The 26,065-nt window shown below is 46.5% G+C and overlaps 1 protein-coding gene across 2 annotated transcripts in view; it reads left to right on the forward strand.

The window, feature by feature from the left end:
- Positions 1-26,065, forward strand: part of SLC30A2 (solute carrier family 30 member 2) — a 399,949-nt gene that overhangs the window by 200,368 nt on the left and 173,516 nt on the right. Inside the window, exon 1 of one of the 2 annotated variants that reach the window (XM_078682684.1) lies at positions 15,792-16,462. The exons of the other annotated variant lie outside the window; for it this stretch is intronic. Coding sequence (XP_078538810.1) covers positions 16,419-16,462 — 44 coding nt within the window. The 5' untranslated portion in view covers positions 15,792-16,418. Of the gene's footprint in view, positions 1-15,791; positions 16,463-26,065 lie in introns of those variants that run through there. 2 annotated transcript variants of the gene reach the window in all.

The following is a 26,065-nucleotide window of genomic DNA, read 5'->3' on the forward strand; positions in this document are numbered from 1 at the left end:
CACTAAAAAAAGCTGAGCCAACATCTGCTGAGCCCCACAGCTGCCCCAATACTGACGGCACTTGAAGCAAAACTGCTTCCAGCCATCAGTTATGGTCACCTGGCCTTCCCAGGGTCACTAGATGTCTTCATGAACCAAGCCCAAGCTAAAGCATATAAATCAGTACTGCTTGCTCCTCAGGCTGTGTTAGGACACGCAATCGCTGAAAGTACCGCAAACGAGCGAAACGAGATCGGAACTACATTTCCCAAGAAACCCTCGCCCTGAACTACAACTCCCAGGAAGCTCCGCGCGGGACGGAAGCAGGCGTCGCCATAAAACTAACAGGATGGCAGGACGCGGCGTCGGATATTCCCGGTTCAGGTTACAGGACTCATACGCTGAACGGAAGGGTTGACCAGACGTGCACAGACGAAAGGAGAACTTCAGTCTCGGTAAGCCGTTGTTACACCAGTCCCCGCTCAATGGGTACTCGAGCCCGAGAGACGCTCCTTTGGAACTTACCTTGTGCAGTCCCCGACACTCCCTTGGAACTTACCTTGTGCAGTCCCCGCTCGAGGGTACTCGAGCGCGAGAGACGCTCCCTTGGAACTTACCTTGTGCAGTCCCCGCTCGAGGGTACTCGAGCGCGTGAGACGCTCCCTTGGAACTTACCTTGTGCAGTCCCCGCTCGAGGGTTATCGAGCGTGTGAGACGCTCCTTTGGAACTGACCTGGTGCAGTCCCCGCTCGAGGGTTATCGAGCGTGTGAGACGCTCCCTTGGAACTTGTTGCAGTCCCCGCTCGAGGGTTATCGAGCGTGTGAGACGCTCCCTTGGAACTTGTTGCAGTCCCCGCTCGAGGGTTATCGAGCATGTGAGACGCTCCCTTGGAACTTGTTGCAGTCCCCGCTCGAGGGTTATCGAGCGTGTGAGACGCTCCCTTGGAACTTGTTGCAGTCCCCGCTCGAGGGTTATCGAGCGTGTGAGACGCTCCCTTGGAACTTGTTGCTGTCCCCGCTCGAGGGATATCGAGCGCGAGAGACGCTCCCTTTGTATATACCTTACCTGCCCTCGCCCCTGTCCCCATTCAAGGGATTCAAGTGCGAAGACTCTGAACCCCGCAAACTCAAGGACCCGTGCCTTCCGTGTAGCCCTCCGTTGGAGAGTGTCGGGACCGACACTCATGCGGAGGACGACCTGGGGAATACCATCCACCTCATTGTTAAATCGAGTGGCATTGTCGGCCACTGCTTAGCACGGTGTCCTCTGTTGGTGAATGCCGGGACCGGCGTTCGTGCAGAAGACGGTTGGACCAAAGAGGAACGGGGCACAGTGCGGGCTTGTTTCCTGTCAAAGTCATATCAGGTTGTACAGTGCAGAATAAAACTGATTCAACCCATATACCGGTATTATCTCTGTTGAGAGGAAGCGTGAGTGTGCAGTGTTCTTAGCTGGCCCAATCCTGAGGTAACCAGGAAATCAAGGCTGAGATTGGAGCTTGGACTTGAGAGGCCAGATCTGACGTGCCAAGGGGACCTCATAAAGTTATATCTAAGGACACTGAGGGCCCCTGTGGACTCCTTAAGACATCAACTGAGATCTGTCTTTGAGGAGGTGGGACAGCTGGGAATCTCAAACTGGGCCTCGGTATCAAATCTTTGAAGATAAAGGCAGCTAGCCTACGCTTCCAGGAAATTCCGCACACAGCCTGGAAAAGAGCAGTAAACAAGCAAGTTTGAGAAACATCCTTTGCACAAGACATCAAAGCCCTTCGCCCTAGCTCCAACTTAGAGCCATTGAACAAATCATACATGCCAGGGAAAGCCCAACTCTATCTCAGTGCGGCCCTGACACTGCAAGTTGATAGTAAAATCCTTTTTATGAGATTAATAACGCTACGTATCACTGACTTTAATCCAACATGGGCATGTAAGAGGTAAAAAATAGACTGCAGACTATGCTCCATTAGGAGGGAATCCTGGTTGCATCTCCTATGCTGCTGCCCCAAACTAAACAATGACCGCAGGCGCCTTCTCCACCCGATTTGCATTGCCAAAAGGACAAAGACCTGCAGAGAGGACTCGGCCATATGCTTCTCCAACTCAACGACAATAACCTTAGCGAGAATGAGGAAATTTACACACCTGATCAGGAATGCCTTAGAAGAGTCACAAGGATGCAACCCAGTATCTGCAACTGACATGCAGAATGATGTTGAAGCAACTAGGGTGGTACCCGAGTGGCACTAAGACGTACCACCGAACTGCCCAAAACTTTTTACGTACGAGCCTTTTAACGCTTTTATGAATGGTTTTTAAAAATAAATGAAATATGAATAACATTGGGGTTCGCACTTTGCACCCACAGCTCTATTGTTTTTTACTGTAATTATCTTAATAAATCGATCAGTAAATAAATTCCATTCCATTCCTTTCAGTTGCCTATTGCTGCATTTTAGTGCTTAATTGGTACTAAAGAGGTTTAATCTTTGCCAAGACAGTGTTAAGATATAACAAAATTTAAGTAAAAGTATGCCAAAATGTGCCCCAATACACAGTTATTTACTTTTTCTTGGCACAAAATGTAGTCAAACCTGCAGCATAATTTGATTTTCTCACGGCGTATAATTCCTGTGACCCCAGCCATAACTACGGAATAGCATCACAGCAGAAATAAAATAAAACATAATACTACTAAAATGTATATCCTGATTGTCTGGGCATTTTCACTTACTTTTCTTGCAATCGCAATATTCTTCACACAGTTTCTGACGACTTAAAACTTGTCATCTCTTCCTCATTACTGTGTGACTGGAGCTTGCGGTCTCAATATAGTGGGAGTGTCGAAAGTACCCCTTCTATTTACACATTCAGAGTAAAAGCAACCATCCCCTTTGACCTCACCCCTGCCCTCAGGCACTTATAATAGTCTGAGGTGTTGGCGTTATACATAAAAGTTACACAATTAGGTTTTGATAGCGAGGCTGCAGGCAGGTGTGATTGTTTCTTCAAGAAAAAGAACAAAGCATGTTTCCTTTCTGTGCTTTGGCCTTGGGTGGGCCATGGGGATATCTTGGGAGGGCCTGGCCCATCATCTAGAACAGGGCCTGCTCTGTGCCAAAGCATGACTTTACCTTTGGCTCCCAAGCCAGCACCAGCATGGCTACTTGTTTTTGAAAACAAGAAGTGAGTCCACCTATAAACTCTTGGACTCAGGGGCGTAACAAACACCCCCACAGGTGCGGGAGCGGGGGAGCCCAGTCTTCAGTATGTGAAGGGGCCCCTCCCTGCTCATCTGTAGAGAGCTGAGAGAGGTTTGCTCTAAAGCAGCTGCAGTGTGCAGCCTGCTCTGAGCTCCTCACACTGACCCAGGACTGAAGAGAAACAAAGTAACAAGTTACATTGTTTCCCTTCCGTCAGAGCAAGGCCAGGAAAAGGGATGGGGATGGCGGTGTGGGCCCTCAGAGAGAGCATTCTTCACAGGGCACTGCTCCTCTGAGATTGGACGAGGCAGCACAGAGTTGACAGGACCACAAGAAGGTCTGCAGCTCCAGGAACAGGACTCTGCTGGGACGCATTGGAAGGTAAGGAAGCATTGGAAATGCAATAGGTCTCTCATTTGTTTGAGTTGGAGCGATTGGCATTGTAAACTGCAACGTTTTTTACTTATTTGTTACAGAGTGTATGCATGTGGTTTGTTGTGGAATCATGTGGGTTGATTTGAATCAGTTAATTGTGTAATTGTGTGGCTTGGAATTGTGTGGTGTGGAGTGAATTTGTGTCTTGGAATTATGTGGCATGGGTGCTGTGGAATTATGTGGATATTAATTATGTGGTATTAAGTATCCTGGAATTATTTTGAGTGGGATTGTGTGTCAAGCTACATACAAAAAATGGTAACTGTCCTCATGATATCTAGCACCTTTTGTTTTTAAAGAGATAGCGTCGGTATTTATCTGAATAATCTGCGATAAACATTGCGCAAAGTATTAACCTTTTCAAAACTAATGTGACGGAATTCCATAGCACGAGCATCGGGAGGAGCAAGGGAGTTGGGGCTTTAGCAAGACGCAATGCAGATAAGAGCAGGGACTATTACACGCTGTTACAGGAGGTACAATGAAAGTACTATCATGGACAACAACATTTTTCTCTTAGTGAAATCACCTGGGCATCATCAACCAAGCATCCTGGGGTGGAACTTTGGAAAGCAGTCCACCAAAATGGGGCCAGCATTTCTGGCTGGCTCAGCAGAGAGCGAGTGGCAAGTGTCTGACTCTAAGCTTGACCTAAAAAGCAGAGATATGCTGCTACTTTGGGTCTAGAAAAAAAATTAAAGTTTCAGTGTCCGACTTTTGATCCAGCATGCATGGTGCTGTTGGAAAAATCAGTGCAGACTGAAAGTCAGCAACATGCTGACAGCTGTACACCTAGTATAGCAGGGCCTAGGGAAGAGGGGGGTGAGAGGGGCATGACTTCTGCCCCCAAGAGTACACAGTGGATGCTGGGTGCCAAACATGAGTTATTGGAGATGCCAAGATCGAACAGTAAAGCATCGCACAGGTAGACAGGATGAGCTTTCAGCGGAGTGCAGACCTTAGGTCCCAACACCCAAAGTGATGCCTGAAGGGTCTTTTGTAATGGGATCACTTTATAGCTGCTATGACCATAGCTTTCTACTATCTCTTCAAGGGACAAGAGATACACCACCCATATGTCATACTCGTAAAACATGACCTGTTAATGCAGGTAAATGTGAAGAGGAGAGTTTGTAGAGGTCTGAGATAGGCCTCAAAGGTCCTTTTCCTGGTGGCCTCTGTATGTCCACAAACATGTGTACATACGAGGGATAGTTTCCATTTCACCTTTTGGCTGGGGTGTAGTACCAATAGTGTGTCACCTTAAGCATTGCTTTTTTCCTGAGGCACAGAATGAGGAGGTGTACTCTTTGTGGAGGATGTCAGTCCATTTCTTTAGGATGAAGTAAAAGTCAGGCTCAGTTTCCGAGCTGCGTGGCTAGAATAGTTGCACAATTCCCAAGTTTTAAATTGTTTATCCAGACCCACCTTACCCAGTATTTACCACAGAAAAAGGCCATTGCACTCGATCAAATGCATTGTCTCTGTCAATTGACAAGAGAGGTGCTGAGACTCAGTCCACAGTGAACGTGTGTCTATCTGTCAGTCTTTCAGACACCCTGGAAGAGAAAGCAGCACAGTGTGAACGGTTATGTTTGTGACTGGTTGTCTTTGTCTTTATTGATTTAGAGAAATTTGGGGTAGACACCTTGGATTGTTTCTGCAGGGCAGTAAGTTGGAGAAAGTGATTGTTCTTAGTTTTGGACTGATGATCAATAAGTCAATTCAATTTCAAAACTTTATTCGGAACATGTAAATCATGTCCATAAAAGTACATACAACAATACAAATAAAAGAAAATACACTTTGTCAATCGCAATCAGCTACAAATACGGTAAGATACATATGACAAGCAAATAACACATTTAAAAATTTTCCAATAAATAAGATAGAATAAGAATATTGATAAATATATTTAAAAAATCATGCTTTTCCTATAGCTGATGGCCCTGAGTAAAAAACTAGCCGTATAAAAACAGATGTCAGGGTGATGCAAGTTAAAAAGTAATTTCATTGCCGCTTTAACAGTTCTTGCTCCAAATTTAATAAGTAGAGGTTTTAAAAAGAATTTACGACATTCGCTATACAGGTTGCATATAAACAAAAAGTGCTCTGTGCTTTGTTCTGAAATATTGTCGCACCGACATGGACCAGTAGGGCGCTTCTTAATCTCAGGGAATGCAACCAATAGGTGGACCGTACCCATCCTCATCCTGGTGAGAACAAACCGATGTTGCCCTTTGGTCACCTGGACGAGGTAAGGGTGTAGGCCCACAGATTCATTCAAATGGTTATAACGTATACAAGTAGAAAGTTTAAGATCATCCGTAGCTCGTCTTTCTGCACAATGATTTAAAAAAGTTAATTTCAGACTCTCCTTGGAGAGATCCGAGGCAGAACAGTGATCTAATGTAACGTTAAGCCCAAATACACTAGAGAAAGAATCAATTGTGTACTTAATCCATGGGATTTTAAGAAAATAGTCTAGGCGTAAACAATCCTCAATAATGGCCCTGTTAAATGAGGTTTCGTCTTTCATCCAGACTGAACGCCACAACATCAAAGGTCTCAACAATAATAGATCATTTATATGATGTAGTCCTAGTTCTTTATGGACCAAACTATTAGCAGTAGAAGTCGGGAGACACAACAATTTTTTCAGAAACATATTCTCTTCAACCTGGAGGGATTCGACCCTGGATACCCCCCATACCCCTGCTCCGTAGAGGGCAGCCGAGAGACACCTGGCTTCAAAAATCTTGAGCATTTCTTTAGGCCTTCTACTACCTAACTTACTTGCGAATGCAAATATTCCATTGGCGCTCCTGATCATTTTGTCGCGCACCACCTTGTGCTCGACGTCCCAGCGACCATTTTTGGAAAAATTAACTCCCAGGTAGCAGAAGTTTTCCACGGACTGCACCACTTGGCCGTCAATGAGATACCTATAGGGTTTTTTAATTTTTACCTTGCTAGCTCCGCACTCCATCACAAATGTCTTGCTTTTATTAATGACCAACTTTCTTTTCTCAATAAAGGCCACAAATTTATCAATCAAAAGCTGTAGACCCCGGGGAGTCCTAGAGAGCAGCACAGCGTCGTCCGCATAGAGTAACACAGGGATGGTACTTGTGTTTACTCTAGGTGCGTCGGCTGGCGCCCTCTGTAAGACCGAGTCTATTTCGTTAATGAACAGAGTGAAGAGCAAGGGTGCCAATACACACCCTTGTCTGATACCTCTCCTGACCTTGAATTTGTCTGTGCATTCGCCCGAGGGCCCATACCGGACACACGAGCTAAGCCTCTCATATAAACGGGCCAGAAAATATATGATTTCCCTGGGTGCTCCCATTTCTAACAAGGTGGTCCATAATATGGCGTGATCCACTAGGTCAAAAGCACTGCTCAGATCAGCGAAACAGAGGTAAAGTGAACCCTTTTTCGCACGGGTATATTTCCCAATCAGTAGCTCCAGATTTAAGCATTGTTCAATGCAACCCCTCCCTTTCCTGAACCCATATTGGCAGTCTGTCATTATTTTATTAGACTCAGCCCATTCTTCCAATCGAACGAGGAGTACACGACTCATAATCTTAACCGACGAATCCAACAACGAGATTGGCCGGTAGTTTTTGGCGTTTCCTCGGTCCCCTTTTTTATGAATTGGAACTATTATGGATTCGGACCAGGTACACGGAATAGTATAGCGAACAGCGGCATTAAAAACTTTGGCTAGTACTGGCCCCCAAGTCTCGGGCGCAAATTTATATACATCAACTGGGACACCATCGGGTCCCTGGGCCTTACCGCCCTTGCTAGCCCTGATACTACTTAGGACCTCCTGTAAGGTGATATCTAAATTAAGTACTGGCCAAGAGCAACTTTCCGGCAACGTTACCGTGTCAGGATTAAAAATGGCAGAAAAATGCTGTACCCATGACTCCTTACCCACGTTTGAGGTTAACGTGGGAAGTTTATCATCTCTTAGAAAAGGGCTATTTACTGCTGCCCAAAAAAGCGTACAGTTATTCGATACAGCCGCCAGATCAAATCGCTCCCAAGCTTCCTCACGTAATTCGGCTTTCCTTTGCCTAAGAGCTAAATTATAATCAGATCTAAGCTTAACTACAACTGTTTTATCTCTAGGTTTTGTGGATAATGCTTTTTTTAATGTTTTCAATGCCACAGTGCATGCGTTATCAAACCATCCCCTGGCCTTGTAGTTAAAATTTCCAGCAGACCTAGTAAACTTACTGCTAATAAAAACATTGATTTTTGTAAAATGGGAAATACAGGCCATCATATTTGAATTCTCATCAGTAATAGAAATAATATAATTTAAACAACAGGAGATAATGCAATTTGAGGTTACTTCAGCCTTATCCCCTGCCCACCTTATTCTAAATCCATTCGGCCTATGTACTTCAATGTTTGAAATAGCACTACTATCTGGAATTATACAAGCTTTCCAAAACCTTGTTTCAATAACAAGACAGTTGTGGTCACTAACCATATGATCTACAACCTTGACATCGGAACTAAAATCAGCTAATTCGGAAGACATGCAAATAAAATCAATCACAGTGTTCGCCCCTCGCCCTACAAAGGTTGGCAAACTAACGCCCTTCCCATCCTGTTCAATCTCTAAAATCTCTAAGTCATAGGCGAATAGGAAAGAGTTCAGAGTTTCACCATATGTATTATGTTTGAAGTGCATAACTGGCTCTCCAACACGATTCAAATTACCACACAACCTTTGATTAGAGAGAGGGCAAACAGAAGTATTAAAATCACCAACATATATGTATTCAAAAACCGTATTGGAGGTTTTCATCAGTTGTTTGATTGCGACATCAAGTTCTACAATAACCGTATATCTACTGGCATCAAAAACGTTATTGTACATATTAATCAACAAAATGTTTTTACCTGCCTCATCCGCTAACCATAGTAATTGAGAATTATTGCCCACTATAATATATTCCTTCACCCTGATTCGCATTTTCACAGAAATCAGAGTTAGCAAACCTCCTTTGGCCCTCCCTGAAGTAGTTGCCACTGCTGGTAGCTCATAGGCTACAAACCCGTCAAGCCCCTGGAAATTTGAACACCAGGTCTCTTGTAAGCATAAGATATCAAATGTTCTAATTAGTTCTAACCACCCTGGTACATTTAATTTGGAAACCAGTCCTGCTATATTCCAACTGGCAATAAAGCAAGTTGTTGATGATGCCCCCACTAGGGTATTGCGGGATATACCCACAGGCTTAGGCAGTATACTACCAATTGTAATTGGGGGCTGATGTAAATCTACTCCTGCAACCACTGCGACAGACTCATGTCTGACCTCTTGTCAATCGCAGTTGTTAAGACCAGACAGGGCATCAAATCTATTATGCAATAGCAGACTAGGTACTAAGGGGGATGCCCAGCGATTATGCAGATTCAGATTGTTAATCAAATTGTTATCCCATCCCAATGCTGGCGTTTTCGGTAGGGTTACATTTTGCTGTTCCCCGTGGAAAAATTTTAATGTTAGGGGAACCACCGTACCTCTTCTACGCTGAGGTGGAAAAATATGTGTTAAAACATTGGGAAGTATATTGGGATGAGCAAATGTTATCGCCACGCAATCCCCTTTAAATCTTTTAGGGCGGTTCCCTATCCAGGGAATACGTTTAACTGTTTTGATATCATGCGCTAATTGCTGTAAACCACCAGGCGCTAACCTCATATTACCAGAGAGCCAGTGAAGGGCCTTACTACTCAGAGAGCTGGCTGACTCGATGATGCCGTCATCCAACTGGGGTACATTAGCTAACACTAATACAACAGGTGAAGCTTCCTCAATAAATTGGAGAGGGTCTGTACCGTGGGCTTGTGCTTGTGGAATATTAACTGACAACGGGCACCCTTCTACTGTTGTAATATTATGATTAGCTTTGGGGGCCAACGTATGGGCTAGATCAGTCAACACGCCAGATATCCCTTCTACGGCATGATCAACACCCTCTATAGTGTTTTTTGCAGATATTAAAGTATTAAGACTACCTATTTCCTCCGTCAGCTTAGTTTGCAGACCTCCAAGCCTTTTAACTTCCGCCTGAAGCTTATCTATTTTTGAGATCAGAGGTTTTACAATTTCGATAAGTTTGCCCTCTACAACCTCAAGCAGTTTAGCAAACAATTCATCCTCTCCTTTATTTCTTACAGTCCCGTCCCCTACTGCCTTTGGGGGAGCTCTCGCGGAACCTGGAGATAATGTTCTTTTCCTTTTCGCTCTTGGTCTTTGACCTCCCTGTTTCCGTTGGTTCTTCACACAGGCACGCACAGGTCGAGGTGTGTGCTCAATTAGAGGTGAATCGTCCTCTACAGGACCAGTAACAGTGTCTGGGTCAGAATCAATAATGCTATCAAAGTCTACATTCAAAATAACAGGAGATACTAACGTGATCAGTGGCTGACTGTCAGACTCAATCATAGGTGAATCATTAGTTGATACCCTTGTGTCCACCATCACAAAAGGACTATCCTCTGCTGACATAGGCAAGGTGGGGCTTAATCTGCGCAAATCTGGTGACTGGCTTAGCCCTAGTGATTCTCTCCTTTGTTCGTTTATTTTCTTTACAGTTTGCACAACATAATTATCCATGGTATTAGCGGGAACAACAGCAGGTTTCTTTTTGGTTGCCATATATGTAACACGGTATACAACTGGGGAACTGTATCTTACTTGTGGATGTGTCTCTGGTGAAACAGGGGGTCAGGCCCTGCCCCTGCCTCTTCCTGCCGATGAGGGCCGTAGAGGGCCCGCCCTTTGCCCGGGCTTAGCCCCGGGCGTCCCGCTCGCGTCCCGCGGAGCGGACCTCTGCGCGGATTTAAGCGCCTCCGGGCGCTGGTGTGAGGTCACTAGTGCGCGCCGCCGCTGAGGCTTCCGGGAACTGTGGTCCCGGGGCGGCGGCGCGATGAAAATGCCTGGTTTGACTCTCTGGCGGTGGAAACGGCGTTCGTGGACCCCTCGCTGCTCTCAGGTAAGTCCCCCAAGCTCCGCCGACCTCTGCGCGGATTTAAGCGCCTCCGGGCGCTGGTGTGAGGTCACTAGTGCGCGCCGCCGCTGAGGCTTCCGGGAACTGTGGTCCCGGGGCGGCGGCGCGATGAAAATGCCTGGTTTGACTCTCTGGCGGTGGAAACGGCGTTCGTGGACCCCTCGCTGCTCTCAGGTAAGTCCCCCAAGCTCCGCCGACCTCTGCGCGGATTTAAGCGCCTCCGGGCGCTGGTGTGAGGTCACTAGTGCGCGCCGCCGCTGAGGCTTCCGGGAACTGTGGTCCCGGGGCGGCGGCGCGATGAAAATGCCTGGTTTGACTCTCTGGCGGTGGAAACGGCGTTCGTGGACCCCTCGCTGCTCTCAGGTAAGTCCCCCAAGCTCCGCCGACCTCTGCGCGGATTTAAGCGCCTCCGGGCGCTGGTGTGAGGTCACTAGTGCGCGCCGCCGCTGAGGCTTCCGGGAACTGTGGTCCCGGGGCGGCGGCGCGATGAAAATGCCTGGTTTGACTCTCTGGCGGTGGAAACGGCGTTCGTGGACCCCTCGCTGCTCTCAGGTAAGTCAGGAGTTGGGAAAACGTGTGAGTCTTGAGTAGTGGCATCACAAGTTGGTAGTTTGGGTGTTGGCAAGAGATCCTCGAGTTGTTATCTGAACAGTAGCAGGTTGGAAGGGTTGTGATGCTCTACAGGAAGTCTGTTTAAGGGCTATTGTCAAACATTAAATAGATCAGCCCTCTGCGGAGTATTTTAAAGTGAGTTATTGGGAAGGTGGTGTGGGGTTGAAACACAGCTTATTTTTTTGGGGTGATTTTGTCCCTGATCGATAGTGGTGCTTATCATTAAATGGCTTTGTGAGGTAGTGGTGTTGAAGTTGAAAAAGAAGCAAGAGCGAGTTGTTAGAATCCAGGAAATACAACAATGGACTGTTTAACCCTTTGGATGCGTCGGACAGCTCGCGGCCGCCCGACGCTACGGGTGGCATGCGTGCCAGACGCCGTCCAAATTGTGCACGCGTGAAATTTTCCCGCACTGCTGGAAAATTTGGCACGCATTCAAGGGGTTAAATACATCTGTCCAAGAATGGAAACAGACAGTTGCATGTGTTAAAACCCTTAGCCCTGCCTGGTCTTTACAGTTTATTATCAGAGAGGGAACACCAATGAATTAGCAAAATAAAAAGGCTGCGGGGAGAGATTCCATGACCAGGTTTACTAATGTCACAGCTGATGGAAAATGTTGGTAAACGTACTCTGACAACAAGAAAAGTGAACATCCTCTTTAAGCCAATGTGCTGACCTAAATGATGCACCTCATGCATTATACTCTTTTTCTTTTTTTTTTACCTTTTCCTATGTTGGAATATGCCTTAGGTTTTGGGAGTGGTGTCAATGTGGATGTCTAGTGGGGGCTTTTTTTCTTGTTTGCATAAGACATTGCTATGTCACTGTACAGAATACAACGCAAATGCTGTATGAGTGATAAGGGAAGTGAAGGGGTTTGAATAAGGCTATTATACATGGCCCAAAACAAAAAGTGATTGTGGTGGGTCAGAGGTAAGGATGTGTCCCCCACTCCAGTCAAATCCTCTCCTCCATCAGTGGCCTTTGTGTGTGTGTGAATGTGTGTTTGTGTGTGTGTATGTAGATGGAGAGAGCGAGAGACAAATTTAAACAATGTAATCAAACAACACTGATTTGCTACAAAAGGTATTTCGACAATTTAATGTGTGTGGCAAGGTGCAGTGTCTGTTTTTTCTGTGTTGTCGCCCAATACATTGAGCAGCTGTAGTGGTGGGCACTACAGGAGCCAGGACAAATGGCACTGAGGAACTGTCACCATCTGGCCTTTCTAGAGACACCAGTGAAGACTCTGGAGTAAATACATACAACCATTGAGGCTAGGGGTTCTGGGAGAGTATGAGGAAGACGGAGGGCAATAAGGTCTGTACAGGATTGATGAAAAGCATAGTGATAGATAAGAATGCACTGGAAGCGCAAATCAAGGGACCCATCGAGAAAGTATGAAGGAAAAAAATCACAAGGTGCTATAGGGACAAGGTCAGCTGGCGTATAAAAGAGGAAAAAAGAAAAGTAAGGTAGGGAATTGAGAGGGTGAGAAACTGTACGAAGGCAATACAAAGCAGATAGCATAAACAGAGCAGAGAAAGGGAGAGAAATACTGCACAGGAGATAGGAAAAGTGTAGTCGAATGATTTCGACGAGATGGGAGAGAAAAAGTAGGAGATAAAAGTGATAGCGAATAGAAAGAAACAGGCTGGAATGAGAATGAAGAAAAGATAGGATGCTCAGAAATAATGGAAAGGAAGAGATAGATAGCAAGAGGGAGGAAGGAGGTGTGAAAGAGAAGGAGCAGTGGATGCACTTTTGGCAAAACCAAATGAAGACTGGGCCCGATGTTGCATATCCTGACGGGAGTCTGCAAAAGAAAACCCACCTAAAATAGGAGAAACTTCACCTTTGTACTGATGGCAGGGACCCTGTAGAGGATAGACCACCATCTATGATAGACTGCAGGCAGACTAAGCCCAACTGTTAACTCCACCATCCAGGGTTACTTATAACAGCCGTATTATTACCAGTGGAATAGCAATAGCCCCTGCAGTATGGCGTGTTACTGGCCTAAGAGATCTTAACTGGCACGGAGAATGGGGGGGGGGCCCTCCATGTACTTTGGAGGGGGGCCCCCTCAAGTTTCGTTACGCCACTGCTTGGACTGCAGCTACTTATCCACCTTCCAGCCAACAGTGCTTCACGCTGACGCAACTCCCCAGTTGTCTTCTACTATGCATAAACAAAAACAGTGGAACCTTTAGAGCCACAGCACCTGAACTGCTATCCCTTTGGTATTCCTACCCCTCTATACTTTTTGGTGTTTGTGTGCACACAGAAACACACCCACCATCACAGTGCTAATCCACATGGGATCATAACATTTTGAAACAAAAGCACAGGTGCACCACACATCAATTACAAAGACTAAGGGAGCAAATGTATAATCTGTATACAATACAGATATTATTCAGAGTTTTTCTTTTATTCCAATTTTCTATATATTTTTTTTAAATCGTAGTCACAAACATCAGTTTTTACAGTGAGACAGCCAATGTGTTTCATCCTACTAGAGGACTTTTTCAGGGCTGTTAATTTAAACAAACAAAAATACACATCAATATAGAAAGACCAAAAAACACATAACACATCACATACTATACATAAAGGTAAACTTTTTCCCTCTGAAGTAATTCTCTCTTTTTTTATATGATTGTTGATATGCAGTAGATATATTGAAGTTATAATGAAAAATCTGTATAAAAATGGTTCTTATGTGTATGAAAATATGTTAAACTATAAAAAAAAGTTGTTCTGTCTTTTCTCTGCTTGTCTTCTCTTTTGTTTCTCTATGTATAAGACTTTAAATCTAGCCATATGGCTAAAAAAGTTTACTTTTATGTATAGGATGTGATGTGTTATATGTGTTTTTTGGTCTTTGTATATTGATGTGTATTTTTGTTTGTTTAAATTAACAGCCCTGAAGAAGTCCTCTAGTAGGACGAAACGCGTCGGCTGTATCACTGTGACAACTCATGTTTGTGACCACGATTTTTTTTTTTAATATAGAAAATTGGAATAAAAGAGAAACTCTGAATAATACCTGTATTGTATACAGATCATACATTTGCTCCCTTAGTCTTTGTAATTGATGTGTGGTGCACCTGTGCTTTTGTCTTATACAATGTACTGCCAGACTGAATAGGCATAGAGAATAGCTGCGTTGGAGTACTGGGAGGTTGGTGGGACAGTGAAGTTGTGAGGTTGGAGGGGGGGACATTAGATAAACTTACTGACTTGGATACAGGGTATTAGATTGAGGGGTAGTACTTGGTGTTGGAACCCTGCAGAATTTGAGGCTTGTGGGAATCATTGGGGTGCTAGTGAGAAACATATACAACCATGAGATAAGGGGAAGGGCATGCCTGTCAAGTCCCCTAGGTCCTTGAGTGATGTGTTGCTTCAGTCCAGTTATTTTTCTTTGAATTCTGGGACTGTTAGTCCTGTTTAATGATGGAATAAACAAGTCTGCAAGTCCCAAAATCCAAACAAAAAAAACTAACCTGGGGTAACAAATCAGTAATGGACCTGGAGGACTTGGCAGGGCTGGAGGGAGTATAATAAGGAAACCGATGTGGATGCAAGAGACATGTAGAGGGTGCCGGTGGTGAGACGGGGGTTTGTGCGAGGTGTGGGTAAGGGCGCAGGAGTACTGAAGAACTCCTAAATTGCCTGAATTCATCGTGAGTAGTTCACCCAGCTCAAGATGTTTTTTCGTTGCCGTGTGGGATTCGGCGAAGTGTTACTGTTGTTAAATCGGGACTGCAAGTCCCACAAAGCAAAGTACTAACCCGGACTGGGTGAGCTACTCTCGGGTATCCTAGAAAAACGTTTAAGCTCAGATGAGTACAGATGGCGCACAGGAAGGCGAGAATTGCGGGGTTACATGTGCAGTATTTAGATGACACCTATAAACCAGAGCACCTTCCTTTAAGTCCCGTCTCTCAAGTCAAAAACAAAATGTATTATTCTGGGAGTTATAGTCTTGGTTCAAGGCAGCTTAACCAAGCTAATAAATATCTAAACCAATAATTTGTAAAAGGACAGCTCAGATTGTCTAAAGGTATGTGCAAATACTCTGTATTAACCCTAATGAGCGAGCGCAGGTGTGGGTAAAGACGTGTCTCGGAACGTGTAAGTGTATGTGAAGGGGATGGGGGTGTAAAAGCGGTATGGAAATGGCTGGGCACAGTAGAATGGGTTTGGGCAGAAGCGTGGTAAGGGTACAGTCAAAGCGCGACGCACGAAGAGTACTAATGTTTACCAGCGGGATTGAGAGTTTGCAGTCGCCGGCTAATGCAGGAGGGGGTGCACAAGAAAGCGCTGGCAGAGTCCATATTTAATTGCTGCATGAATACGAGGTGGGTGAAGGAGGGGTACGGGAGAATGCTCAGGATGACTTCAAAGATGGATGCAGGGGGGTATTGGTAAAGCTGCAGGGAGGATACGCGCGAAAAAAGTTTCCAGGTTGAGTGTCCGAAACATTACAGGGGAGGGCGGAGTTTGGTTGGAGTGGTACAGCCTCGGTAGAGGGCGCAAGGAGTGTAATAATCACGGCGGCAGCACGCGCAGTTCATACAGGTGGGGTCCAATCATGTTCGGAGATGTACAGGTGCAAGGCGAGTATTTGGAATGAACTACAGCAGCCAAGGGAAGGGCCAGGTGTACGCCGGGGAATGGTGACGAGGGCCGGGTGCACCGAGGGATACTGAGGGGTGTGGCTGGGGGAAATGAGCTGGGGTAAGGGAGGCGGGCGAGCTCCTGTGACTAGGATCAGTGAGAGACAACGGGCAGGGGAGGGTCAGTGCCGCGGGAGGGAGGATCAGCGGAGGTCGTCGAGGAGGGTCAGCTGAAGCGGAGGAGGGGACTTTGCAGCCGGTGCAAGAGTTTTGCACCCCTTCCCCCGTCACCCTCCGCCCCCTTTGCACACGCCGGGCTCGGGCACTATCAGCTCTGCGGCCACAACAACCACGGGACAGAACGCCGGACGGGGGAACCAGAGCGAGACCGGAGCAGAGCCGGACTAGACCCGGAGTCAGCTCGGGACATATTCGGAGCCAAAACTCGAACGGAGATAACATTAAGACGGAGCAAGCATCCGTTTACAGGGCAGAACCAGCAACACCGCGGCATGCAGGGCGACGAGAAGCGGAGACTCATCCAGCCCAATAACCAGTGAGTGTCTCATTTAACGCCTCTGCCTTCTTTTTCTATGGTTGAAATAAGTGTGTCTCCTATCATTCGCCCATATACACGTACCCCTGGCCTTTATACACCGACCTGGAGAGTCTGCTTGTGCACGCACCTGAACGCGGGACTAAACACTGCCCCCAAACTTCTGCTCTCACTGTAGCCGGTAGATCACACTTTATAGTTCGCCCTCCCTCCTTCTCCTCGAGCCCTGCCACCGCTCAATTCCCGACAACTCCCACCCTGGCATCTTCTCAATCCCTGATTGCCTAAATCAAGACATGACGAGATTGTCAATTTCTACATTTTAGGTCGCCCACCATACGTATCACTCCTTAACTCTTCAGCATTGCCTCAGTCACTGCCTCCATCTGCAGAATTCTTGAACCTTCGCGCGCTCATCAGTGCCTGTCCCCGGCTGTGTATTTACTCGACTTCTCTGTGTCCCCAATTACTGACTGCCTTAACAGCTTCAGTCTCTAACCTTTACACACCCTGCCTCCTCCAGCCATGATTTTCCACTCTCTCCTGGATAAACCACCACTGACCCCCTCCTCTCACTCTGCTCAAGACCTGAGGCGCTACTCACTGCCTGCTCAAACAACCCTCTCCCCAACGCAATCGTCTTCTTCACCCTGGAGTCCCCTCGCTGCCATTCAGTTCCACTATTCACATCTGTTTCCTTCTTGATTTCTTCGGGCTCTGATGCACACCCTGTCGTTTGTTCCTCTGGCTTGTGTGATGTCTTTAGTCCCCTGCTTCGCTTGTCTTAATCCCGAACCCCCACATCTCGGCAATCTATGGCCTGTACACATTTCTTCAATCCCTGACTCTACTGGATTCCGTGCTGAAACTCATTATCTCTTGCCGTGTCGTCAGTCGTTGACTCCCACTATTGCTTCAGCCATTTAACCCGGCCCACACTCTTTCCACAAACATTGCCACCCTCCCTAATTCTTAACTTCCAACATTTTTTTTATCCTTGGCTCCACACTATCTTCAATCGTTAAATCCTCCAGTCCCTGATATTTACATTTTCTTTCTGTATCCTATTCTTCTAATTCTCAACTCATTTCAGTTCTCCAGTCTCATGTCCCTGCTTCAGTCTGATTACATTTTCCTTCCTGTAACAAGTCTCCATCTATCTCCTGCTCACTTTCTCTCTGCACCTTTTGTGTGTCTTTGGTTGCTGCTCCATACCTGGCACTGAATCATTATCTTTCCAAGTGGTGATTCCTTCTTGGTGCCTGCTCCTAACCATCTGTCGCAGCCTTCTTCTGATTTCACCTATAGTTTATACAAGAGAACGTCGGTGTTCTTTTAAGACTCCTTATGTAAACCACTATACCCAGGTTTGGTGGATATGAGGAATTGAAGACCTGGGTAGACCGGTAGGCGACAGACTGCGAGCTGATTATGCTAATGGTGACACTGGTAACGCTTCTATATAGTCTCCTGGACTGGGCTCCACCACCTTCGAGGTTGAAGACCACTGCTTAAGGTATGATGCTTGCCTGCTCCAACACCACCTTACCTCCAGCATAAGCTGCATCCCCAACCCAGTTTTCTTTATGAATTGCTTTCTGGGACTATTAGTCTTGGCACTAAAAAAGGTCTAGGAGTGCTGTAGTGTCTGGGCTATCAACAGGTTCTGGTGGACTGCACCAGGCAGTATCAGTGTCAAGTTTTGGTTGCTATCCCAGGGCCCTTGATAGTGTTGCTTGTAACTATTGGCCAAGACTACCATAGTTTACCTGAGTGTCCAGTGGTAGCTGGGGTTGATTGTCAAGTTTTACTCTAAGGAGGTGGCTAGTGGCTATGATTCAGTTTCAATATAAAACATAAGTTATCACACTCATAGAAGATAAATGTTTATAAAGGTGTAGATTATTAGAACGACTCACTTGATGTGAAGCACTCCCTTCCTTGTTCAGAGTACTTGGAACTGGAGCAACAAAGTGGAGCAGAAGGTACCACATTTTTAGGCAACTGGCAGACCTGAAAAGTGGTTCAACGGTCTCAACTGTAGAGCTGGTTTGGAAGGTGTCTTCTTTCAAATGTCCTCTGCAAGGTGTTCTCCAGACACAGCCGATTGGGATGGTGTGTTCTGGACTGGGGTCCCAGATTGGCAAATTGCGGCAGCTCAGAATTTTGTGACAAATCTTTTAGGTGTTCTTTAAGGGGTGAGGGAACACGTTTCTGGTTGCAGCTGGTATGCTTTGCGGCTTTTAAATGTTATTACTTGGGATGATACCACCAGTGTTCTGGCCCCCACTACCCCAAAAATTGACACAGCTGACACTGATCACTTTCCTGGGTTCAGCCACCATGTTGATGGCTTAAACCCAGATCTCTTGACTGGGTGTGAGTGTTTGATTGGTTCAGATGCTCCGTCCATCACCACCCCCTTTTGTACCACCATGTTGTCGCAGCAGCACAACAACATTCTGACTGTGGAGTAGCCGAGCAGGTTGGGTGTTGCCAAAACGTCCCATGGGACAAAATAAGTAACCAATGGAACGAAACAATGGCCTTACAATGGTCTGTTTGGGCAACTCATCTGAAAGTGCTGGATTACCCCAAAGGCCACTTTGACGTCAACGATAGACCCAAGACATTAGCCAAACATCATTAAGCCCCATGGTTGGAGCCCTGTAGCCCCTGCCTGCAAAATGGTCTTCTATGAGAGTATTCTTCTAGAGCCAGGACCCTACATTAAGCAATAAGACTAATGCATTGTCCCTTTTCAAAAGAATGCATTGCTTTTGGGGAATATTGAATCTTGCATCCTGTTAAAACTAGAACATATAACAAAAACCGAACTGGTCCGGCCATTCTAAAGCCATCGGGGATATAGAGCAATTGGGGATGTGTCTGGATCTTTCCAAGACTTTGGCAACTGCTGAAAGAGGAGAGGAGATATGTGATTGTGTTGGAATGGAAGTAGCCGGTTCACAAGCCACAAAATGTAGATTTATTTTAGATTTCTCTTAAGTTACAGGTTATATGTATATGCCCCACCAGGAGCAGCATCCTTATGGCTCAGCCCACTCTCTCCAACTGACACTCTTACAGGCACATGTACTTGTCAATATTCCATTACATCATATCTCTTCCCTGTAGAAAAATATATGAAAATACGTAAGTAAGAGGGATAGTCAATAAGTCCATTAAATATCCAACTCATAAATCAATACGGGTAAATAAAAATACTGTACCTCCAACTGCACACCTTCACCAGTAATACAAATCCCTCCATAACCAATCCTTCACACCCAAAAATATGTGGCTACGGAGTATATGATAGCCACACAAACTTACCTTGCAGGATGGTTTCTGTGCTTGCTTCATCCTTCCTCAGTAGTTAAGGATATGTAACTTTCCATGTTGTGTGGTAGTCCATCTTTGTTTCTTCCTTCAGGGGTTGAGGAACTATCCTTCTGTGTAAGATTGTGTTGATATCGTATACTCTGTAGTCACATATTTGTGTGTGTGACGGTGTTTATTGGGACTGTCTGAATAATTTATAGAGTTGAATAAATGTATAGTACTCATTGATTGTTTCCCATCTTGTGTCCGGTTGTATTTTCCTTTATTTTTCTATGAGGAAGAGATGTGTTGTAACCTAATATTATAATGCATCCCCTCCATAGTTTCTCAGTTCCCTGCTGCTAAGCATGCAGGTATGATGTAATGGAATGTTGATGAGAGCCTGTAAGCATGTCAGTTGGAGGGAGTGGTCACAGTTACATCCTTCCCAAAGAGGGAAAATGGCCTCCGATGAATCGGCATGCATTGTTTTCCACAGGAATTAGGGCTTGTTTGGCTAAGTGCTGTACTTCATCGCACTTTGATATATGTTGGAAGTTTACCTTACTGCACACGCTGCTGCACTGAACGCTCAGGAATCCTTAGCATGCGCATCAGGCGTTCTACGAGACCCGCACTACAGCAATACATTTTTCAACAATAATGCCAACTAGTTTCCTAAAAATTAATCTCTTTAAGCACATTGCCACTTTAGCATGCAATAGTTTCATTTTATTTATCCAGCAAGGCATGCTCTTCCCAACAGGGGTTACAATCAATAAAAAGATACTTACCCCTCGTTGAAAGTCCCCACTCATGAAATATTAAATACATTAATCTCCAGCTGTACGTGAATATTACCCACAGCACATATCGTTCAAGCTGCACTTCAGCTCTTCAACTGGCTGATTCCACTCACTGCCAGTTCACTTCACGAATGCTGCATTCTCTGTTCATTTCTGAACAATCAAGTAGACCACCCTCTAAGTGCGTGGGCTATTTGATGGAGAAGACACTGATAGGGTTCAGGGCGTTTGCTTCTGCAAAGACCTCTGACCCTTGTCTTAGGCCTAAGCTCTCCCCAACAGCTCCACCTAACCTACTTCGCCGCTGAGCCCCCCTGCCCCCTCCGGGGAGGGGGTTCAATGCCACTGTCTGTATATTCCTCCTTGTGTGCTGCCTGATTGCTGACTGCCTCCTTGCTGCATCCACAAATTGCTAGTACTGTCTTAAGGTCCGATTTTTGTCTACTTGTTGTTTTGTCTTTCAGTCTTTGTGCCTCATTATTCAGCGTTTCCCATTTATCGTGCCTGCTCCCCGCTCCCTTCCCGCTGCTGCCCCACGCCCTGTCCATGCCCCCTTCCTGCCTCCCAGCTGCGGTTCCTCCCCCTCCCCAACTTAATGGGGGCCGCTGTGAGGTTGCGGGCAGCGGGTGCACCGCTGATGTGCGGAAGGCATGCCTAAAACAAGCCTGCCTGCGCCCGGCCATCGCCAGGGACACTGGATCTCTGACCATCCATCGCTACAACACCACCAGCCTCCTCGCACTCAACCCCGGAAGACTCATAGACTGCCAGCAGGCCTCGCCAAAGAAGACCCACAGCCAGTTCTCCTGCAACCTGACCCTCACCACAACCCCGGCCCCCAACACCGCTGACGCCGGCAACGGCGACACCCATAGATGCATCCTCCTCAACGTACGCTCCATAGCCAAGCACGCCATAAATATCTGAAACCTACTCTACTCCCTCTCGCCCAACGTTGCCTTTTCACAGAGACCTGGACCAACGCCTCCTTGGCCTCGACATCAACATCGCCCTCCCGTACAGATAAAAGATCCAGAGGAAGGACCACCCCAACCAACCGGGCAGGGGGCCTCTCCATCGCCCACAAAAGCACCCTTCACCTCGCCACCTCTTCTGAAACCCTCCCCATCGCAGATCATCCCCAATGCCACACTCCGAGGAACCCTCGTCTACCGACCCCCAGACACCCTTCGCTGCCCATTGCATCAACAAACTACATACTCATTGGAGACCTGAACTTCCACCTCGACATTGAACCCAAACTGCAACGCACCATCAACACCACCTTCAAAACAGACACCTTCCCAGACATCTGGAAATGCGCAGAAGTCTGGCCCCTGCTCAAGAAGCCCACAGCAGACCCTACTGGTCCATCTCGCTCCTCCCCAGCGCTGCCAAAGTTGCGGAGAAAACGGCCAACAGGGAACTGACACGATTCATCGAAGAGGATGCCATCTTCGACCCATCCCAATCTGGGTTCCAAAGCAACTACAGCACCGAGACCGCCCTACTTGCCGCCACAGATTACATCCTCTCCCTCCTGGACCAGGGCCACTCTACAGCCCTCATCCTACTCAACCTATCAGCGGCCTTTGACACCGTTTCTCACAGCACACTAGTTGCCAGAGTGCACAACACCTGCTTACAAGGAACAGCCCTGGACTGGATCCGATCGTTCCTCACTGGAAGAAGCCAGGGAATCGGACTACCTCCCTTCCTCTCCGACCCCACGAAAATCACCTACGAGTCCCACAGGGGTCATCACTGAGCCCGACCCGCTTCAACATCTTCATGGACCCCTCGCAGCCATCGTCCAACAACACGGCCTCAAAATCATATCCTACGCCGACAACAGCCAGCTCATCCTCTCCCTCACCAGAGACCCCACCATCTCCAAACTCAACTCCCAGAAACGAATGCAAGACGTCACAGTCTGGATGACCAACAGCTGTCTGAAACTCAACGCCGAGATTACACAGAATTAGGCATCCATGAAACCACCCCTTCAGCATGGGACAACACCTGGTGGCCGTCTGTCCTCGGGAGCCCACCTAGCCCCTCAAACCACGCCAAGAACCTGGGCATCATACTCGACTCTTCACTCACCATCAACCGACAGGTCAACGCAGTCACATCCAGTTGCGTCAACACCCTCCGCATACTTAACAAGACCTTCAAATGGATCCCCCCTGAGTCAAGGAAGACAGTCACCCACGCACTCCTCACCAGCAGACTGGACTATGGAAATGAACTCTACGCCGGCAACAAGTCCCTACTCCGCAAACTCTGGACCACACAGAACACTGCCGCCAGACTCCTCCTCGGCATCCCCCGGCAAGAACACATGAGCCAACACCTACAAAGACTCCACTGGCTCCCCGTGGAGAAGTCTCCTTCACAATCCTCACTCACACCTACAAATGCCTACACAACAACGGACCCAAATACCTCAATGACAGAATCAACTTCCACGTACCCAAAAGGATCCTCCGATATTCCAACCTCGCACTGGCCGAATCCTCAAGCATCCACAGAGCTAGAGCAGGCTGAGGATCTTTCTCCAACATTGCAGCAGAGACCTGGAACGAGTTACCGGCAGACATCAGATGTCCCCCCCCCCCCCCCCCCCCCTCCCTGAACCCTTTCAGGAAGGACCTCAAGACCTGGCTCTTCGACTAAACAGACCTGCAAACCCCCCACCCCCTCAGCACCTTGAGACTCTCACAGGTGAGTAGCGTGCTTACAATTCCCCTGATTGATGTTAACACATCAGCTTGCCCGTGATACCAACAATAAATACAGTTTGGTACCACTGACCTATGTATAAGGAATTGCCAATCAAAGACACTATTACCTCTTCATCTCAACGTAATGTTGCCTCCACCCATGCAAACTGCTATGGGTCTGAAGTATGGATCGCATTATTTCTGGGAATAGACAGCTCAGACTCTAAAAACAAATAAGAGATGTGAAGGATGGTTTTATTCATCGCAGTCAGTGGTAGTTACTACGGTTTCTGTCCAATCAATCATTTTTTGCCCAGTGTGCCTTGAGAAACGGACATCCATATGCAAATCGAAACTGGTTATGCCTCCATTCGAATTGTTGAGTCAATTTGACAGGCCAGGTCCAGTTCTAGATGGGAACACAAGCAAGCCCAGAGCACTTTCTGCCACATCAGTGAGGTGTAGCCTAAGTCCAGAGGCACAGTGACCACAAGACTCACGTCTAGGCATAGATGTCTCACTTAGCGAATCTCACTGTAAATTACCAGAGAACACTTTGTTTGCCCACTGTGCTACTACTGCTAACTACCAAAGCCATAGAAATAATTTTTGAGCTTGCTCAAGTGAGCAGACCAGTCCGAACAGCCAGGCCAGTAAAGAGCATGTGTAGATGAACTTCACCGAGGATGTTTTGTAATGAATCACACCTTCTGACAGACCCATGAAAGCCACCAGAAGGACAGAGTGGGCAAACTTTTGCACGTGATACTCAGCCGTGTTTATTGTCTTTTGTTTAGAACAAAACTATTTTTATTGATGAAGTTATCTGAGTGGTGGCTCCATGTTTTCAACTGAATAGTAAAATTGAAGGACATCACATCCTTTTCCACCTGCCATTGATTGACCGCTTATGAGAGCTGTAGATTTGGAGGCCGTAATGGACCCTGCTTAATTCGAGCTAGTGCTTTCTGTTCCTTGGCACCATCAGTACTTAATTGTCAGCACCGACACTTATGACAGTCTGCCACCTGGTGGCAGAGTTTTTCTAATTTAGACAGGAGCACAACCACAGTTTAATAATTCAGTAAACATAAACAATTTCTATTACCTGGAACTCATGCCTTTCTCCTAGGTTTGAGTGGAGTGGAATAGTCTGAACCGTCACACTTGGAAGGGGTGTGATGTTTAATATTTATGTTGGTACTGTCATTGGCAGCGCTGGTAGGGACAATGGGTGGTGCAAGCTACATGGCCTCCTGACAAGGGCCATGGCAGATTTATTTCTATATATATTTATCTCTTTTACAAATTAAGCACTGGTAATTTAGACCTAGAAAGGAGGTTTGTACTCGCAGCACACCAACCAATAGCCTATTAAAAGATATGTGCAATCTCAATTTTGTCTGTGGAAAATCAAAATAATCAGAAGTGTTAAAGAGGAGTCCTTCAACATTTGGACCATTTAAAAATGTGTGCATGGGGCCTTAAGCCTGTGGGAATACCAACTTGAAGATGATCAGACTGGAGACACATCGGCCCTGATGGAGACAATTCTTTCGAAAGGTAAATCCCTCTATTTCATCCAAGGTGGCCCTCAAAGCTGTCCCTTCAAGGAGTAAATACATGCTGAGTTTTCATTGTGTTTTTTTTTTTTTTGTAAACCTTTATTTGTACAAAAAGGAAATACAAATCTGGGCCTACAACCAGACCGGCCGGCCACGACACAATAGAGCAATCAGAAAAATACAGAAGAGAAATATACAGAAACAATCAGGATGATGCGCAATCAATACAGTTCAAAAAAGGGAGAGGGGGGGGGGAGAATCTGGACGGCCCACAAACAGGAATAACGAAGGTTAATTTTATAATATTACAATAAGGAGTATAACAGGCTCGGATACAGCATAAATGAATCCAGGTTCCCAGAGCAAACCATAGGCCATAAGAAAACTAAAGGGGCAGCAATGCGGAGAATTGTCACTACAGTCTACATCAATACGAAAGCAGAGGCGGTTAATTCAAATCAACATACAAGTACACTCATCTTATGCACATCCACCACCCAATAGTACATCGGAGATAAAACAAGGGAACCTGAATACTAACATCACTAAAGCCAACCCGCCATACTAATCTTAGGGAGAGAAAGAGGGAAAAGGAGAGGGGATGGAAAAGGGGAAAAAGAAAAATACAGACTGAAAGAGAAGAGCGCCGAGACAAGCATCCCGTAGTAAGGACACAGAAAGAGCAGGAGTATTAGCAACAAGGAGGGGATGGGAGTCGGCATTGAAATGCAGCATAGCCACAAGAAGGAGAGAAGCAGCGATACAGACCCCAACACTATCATACCTCGGGAGGCAGGGACAGTCGCGGCGCTCCTATAAAGGGATACAAAAGGGCCATAGAACAAAGGAAAATAATCCAGGAAAGAAAACCCATCCCACCCAGCACCCCTGCAGAAGGCTACGGCCTACCCCCCCAGCAGCGTGCCTGTCGCCCTAATCCCGAACCCGAAATGTAGGAAACACGAAAGAGAAGAGGAATAAGGAGACAAAAAGAAGGGCATGAAGACAAAAGAAGTAGTAGTAGGAGGGAGGAGTGAAGGAGCAAAGACAAAACGGTCGGCCTCAGCCCCCCGCCCAACCAGGCAATTGTAATACGTGTAAACGAAAACGATACAAACTCGAGCGTCAAAACTTACAAGGGGGTCACCCACCACACTATGCATACGGAAAAGCTCGCCACGG

Source organism: Lissotriton helveticus, chromosome 3_1, assembly GCF_964261635.1.
Source record: "Lissotriton helveticus chromosome 3_1, aLisHel1.1, whole genome shotgun sequence".
Lineage (NCBI taxonomy): Eukaryota > Metazoa > Chordata > Amphibia > Caudata > Salamandridae > Lissotriton > Lissotriton helveticus.